This window comes from Entamoeba dispar, genomic scaffold, assembly GCF_000209125.1.
Source record: "Entamoeba dispar SAW760 scf_1105229459957 genomic scaffold, whole genome shotgun sequence".
Lineage (NCBI taxonomy): Eukaryota > Evosea > Mastigamoebida > Endamoebidae > Entamoeba > Entamoeba dispar.
Window position 1 is genome coordinate 31,636 of NW_001853952.1, and position 4,151 is coordinate 35,786.

A 4,151-nucleotide genomic window follows, 5' to 3' on the forward strand; every position below is an offset into this window, starting at 1 on the left:
TCAATTCAACAAAACTATTATTTAAAAGTTTGTTTATTTTTAGTTTATTTGTTACTTACCTTATTTATTTAATTTATAGAGTGTTATTGATGATGAAAATCAATCAGTAATTGATTGTCAACATAAAATGGAAGATATTATCACTGATATGGCAAAGTATAGAACTATAACTTCTTTTACTAAGATGACATATACATTGAACGATTTATTTGATTTTATCAAATCTAATTATAAGAGATAAAACATCATTTTATTATTATTAATTATTTTATTTTAAACTTATTTTATAGAAAAAAATTAAAATTTTTTAATAAAAAGCACAAAAGAAATGCAATTAGCAAAGGCTCCTTTCATGAGTAAATCAATTTAATTCATTTTAGCAATGAGTTTATTAATGAGTAATTCACGATTTCCAAATCCTCCTCCGAGAATGAAATGAATCTTCTTATTCTTTTCAGCGATTTTAGCACCGTTTAATTTAAATGGAGCAAGTTTATTGTTAACTTCCTTAAAGTGCTTTCCAACAGTGTAAATTTCATGAACGAGATCATCAACACAGACAATATCTTTATCTCCAAGAGCTTTCTTAATCATACAGTTAGAAGTAATTGGCATTCTATTTCCATTAATTTTAAGAGCTCCACGTTTGTAAATGAGTTTTTGTACAGTTTCTAAAGTTGGATAACCATAAGTAACATATGGGTCAACAAGTCTTAACATCTTAATAGTTGATGCATTTGCCTTAATGAAGACGGCATTGTTAATTTGTCTTAATCTAAGGAGTTTAAGGATTTTCTTAATCTTTGGTGAAACTCCATTAATACCTCTAATTCTAATGGCAACAATTAATTTTGGATCAGCTTCAGCATATAAATCACCATTAATTTCAGCATTTCTCTTAGCAACATAAACTGCTTTCTTAGTGGCTTCAATGTCTTTATGATTTTTAATAGTTCTTTTGATAACTTCAGCTCTGAATGCTTGACATCTAGCTTTGCATGGGCAAACAGTTTTTGTGCAAGTTTCTCTTTGAACAGCAGTGGCAACTTTAGCACTCATCCAGCTTAATCTACATTTAGTTCTTTCAAGGGTTTTTATTATTTTTACTATTCTTTTATTAGAACTTTCTTATATTTTTTTTATTTAAAAAATATAATTTTTTTGATGAACTAGTTTTTTTCAGCTGTAGTCTCAAAGGTTTAGTATTCTAATGATAATAAAATACATATGTTCTTCTTTAATTATTTCCAAAACTTCTTTAATTTAGTAATAGACATTTTATTTTATTTAATCAAAACATATTCTCATTTATGAACATTTTATGAACTCTTATCGTCTTTCAAAAATTGTTTTTTATTTGAATTGTTTAATTGCAATTATTTAGTACATTTAAATTAGTGTAGAAGAAATTATTATTTCTATTAAACAACACATATGCACAATTATTTTAATTAGTTAAATGAAAATTTATTGAATTACAAATACTCTTTAAAATAACTACTTCTTGAAAAATAAAGAAATTGTTGTTTATCCTCAAATTTAATTAAAATTATGGAGTGGGTATGATATATAATTAAGAGACTAACATTAATATAATTATCAGTAAGATATTTTTTAATAAAAGTTTTAACGAAGAAAAATGAATAAAAGAACAAGTGATAATTATCTTTTAAAATTATTGTTTCAATTGGTTTTCTTTCACTATATCAATTTGAAGGGTTAATAAAAAAATTAATAAACAAATCAAACAATCAATTATAAACAATATCATTAATGTCAATAAATCATATAATAATGATAGTGAAAGGTAATTAGATGGGCATATCAATAAGTTAGTTTATGTTAAATCTTATTAAAATAGTATACCAACAGTAATGAAACCAAAAAATGTCATTAACAGAGATAAAGAATAACGTTTTCATGAGTAAAATTTCATATAATTTATGCAGAAGGCTTTATACAGCTCAATGACAACCCAAAACAATATCGTTAGTTTATTAATACATTTTGAGTTTAGTACTCAACCAAAAAATACTTATTAATAAATTTAATAATCAAGAGTAGTTATATATTGTTATTGATAAATTATTCTAAAGAAATAAGTAAAGTAGTTAATTGATAAAAAAGACAATTATTAAATGAAAGAGTTTTAAGATTTTTTATAAATGAAATTAAAATTAAATAGAAAGAAATATAATCTTTTGAGATCTGACAAAACAAAAGATTTTTTATTTTTGTCTCTCGTTTTGAGTTTCTTTAACTATTCTCTTTTCCTTTTATTATTAGATATTATAATAAAACTATTGAATTTGTGTGAATGTTCTGTTGTACTGAAAAAGACATAATAAATCGAAATGAAATTATTCAAAGCTTTTGTTGGACCAAGTCTTCCATACGAATCACAAGAGAAACAAGAAACTATCACTGAAAATAATTTTACATATACTGTTTATCATGCAAAGAAAGTTTCAGACAAAAAGAATATTAGTTTATTTGAATTTCCTTCAAGTAATCCAAGAATTCTAAATGAAAATGTACTTAAACGATTTAGAACAATAAAACATCCAAACATTATAAATTATTTAGACCATATTGTTAATGATAGAACAACAATAATACTAACAGAAGAGGTTTATCCATTAACTAGTTTTCTTCAATCAAGTAAGTGTAATGAAGATATGATATTATGGGGACTATTTTCTTTAGCTAATGCTATTCATTTTCTTAATATAACAGCTAAGTTAGGTCATTACAATATTACAAAGAACAGTATTTTTGTGACAAAGAGTGGAGAATGGAAATTAGGAGGATTACAATATGTTACTCAATTAGGACAATTAGGTGACTTCAAAACATATATAGAATCAAATAGAAGTGCTGGTCATTTACCAAATGACTCATCTTCAGAATATGTTGATAGCTATTCTTTTTCAAAATTAGCTTCTCAAGTGTATCCAAATCCTCCAGCAACACTCCAAGCATTAATCTCTTCATTAGCTTCCCAACCAATAACTTCTTTTTTAACTCATCCAAGTGTTTCAACACCATTTTTAACTATTGTTTATAACATTGATAATTATTCAGCATTGGATGATTTTACTCGTCGTTCTTTCTTAAGTTCAATTACTAAAACTTCACTTCCATCACTATTTTGCAGATATAAATTACTTCCATTTTATATTGACTTATTTAGATCTAATATGCCAGAAGCTTCATGCGCAGTAGAGTCTTTGTTAAAAGTTTCAAGTGGGTTGGAACAAGATGAATTTGTACAACAAGTACAAGACTATATCCCTAAGTTTATTAATTCATCAGACCTCCAAACAAAATACAGTGCATTAGGATCATTACGTTATTGTTCTCAACACATAACTCAATCTTTTGCAGAGTCATTATTTAATAGTATTATGCAATGTACAAACCATCAAAATGATAAAATAAGAGATGCTGGAATAAGGGCGCTTTTAGTATTAGTTGAAAAAATTAATAAATCTAAGCAATTGGAATGTGCAAATAGATTTGAAAAAGCACTTAGTGATCCTAGTCTTATTGTTAGAACAAACACAGTTGTTTGTATTTCAAAAAGTTGTTCATTGTTTACACCAGAAACAAGAAAGAGATTATTATTATGTTCTATTGCTCGTAGTGGTAAGGATGTTGTCAAAGAAATGAGAGTTGCAATAATCAATGGAATAAAAGACAATATTAATGATTTTAGTGCAAGTGATAGTGCTCGTAATATTCTACCTTACGTCTCTATTTTCCTTGTAGATGACCACAAAGATGTCAGAAATAAAGCTAGAGATTTGTTTTCTTTATTAACAGAAATAGTGTTAAAATATTCTGAACAACTAGACAATCAACAACAAGACCAAAAACATGAAGAACAAAAACATGAAGTAAAAGAAACACCTCATTTGAATCTTAAAAAACCTGCTGATGTTGTTTATGATCAACAAAAACCAGTCCAAAAAATCAACACTGATTTATGGAATGTATCTCCTCAAAGAAACAGTGCTGTTACACAACAACAAAACTCTGAAAATGTTTTTACTCTCTTTGAAGAAATAGACCCAGAACCTCTTTCTCAACAATCAAAAAGAAATGAGAATCAATCAGTTAATGCTCATCAAAACAATGTAACTAAAGAA

The 4,151-nt window shown here is 26.1% G+C and overlaps 3 protein-coding genes across 3 annotated transcripts in view, besides 4 other annotated features; 2 read left to right on the forward strand and 1 right to left on the reverse strand.

The window, feature by feature from the left end:
- EDI_171780 (uncharacterized protein) overlaps positions 1-241 on the forward strand; it is a gene marked incomplete at both ends in the record, with an annotated part of 364 nt that extends 123 nt beyond the window's left edge. Inside the window, 2 exons of the mRNA XM_001733293.1 lie at positions 1-27; positions 80-241. The exon at positions 1-27 is cut by the window's left edge and continues 123 nt beyond it. Of these exons, the coding sequence (XP_001733345.1) occupies positions 1-27; positions 80-241 (189 nt within the window). The remainder of the gene's footprint in view (positions 28-79) is intronic.
- A 6-nt stretch (positions 242-247) lies between these two features.
- Positions 248-317: a sequence feature (AT_rich).
- A 49-nt stretch (positions 318-366) lies between these two features.
- EDI_171890 (60S ribosomal protein L7, putative) lies at positions 367-1,059 on the reverse strand (the record flags this gene model as incomplete). Its single annotated transcript, XM_001736542.1, has 1 exon — positions 367-1,059. The coding sequence occupies one exon, from the start codon at positions 1,057-1,059 to the stop codon at positions 367-369; it is 693 nt and encodes a 230-aa protein (XP_001736594.1).
- A 32-nt stretch (positions 1,060-1,091) lies between these two features.
- Positions 1,092-1,163: a sequence feature (AT_rich).
- An 863-nt stretch (positions 1,164-2,026) lies between these two features.
- Positions 2,027-2,055: a sequence feature (AT_rich).
- A 99-nt stretch (positions 2,056-2,154) lies between these two features.
- Positions 2,155-2,184: a sequence feature (AT_rich).
- Positions 2,185-2,354: 170 nt separating this feature from the next.
- Positions 2,355-4,151, forward strand: part of EDI_171900 (uncharacterized protein) — a gene marked incomplete at both ends in the record, with an annotated part of 1,920 nt that continues 123 nt past the window's right edge. Inside the window, one exon of the mRNA XM_001733294.1 lies at positions 2,355-4,151. This exon is cut by the window's right edge and continues 123 nt beyond it. Coding sequence (XP_001733346.1) covers positions 2,355-4,151 — 1,797 coding nt within the window.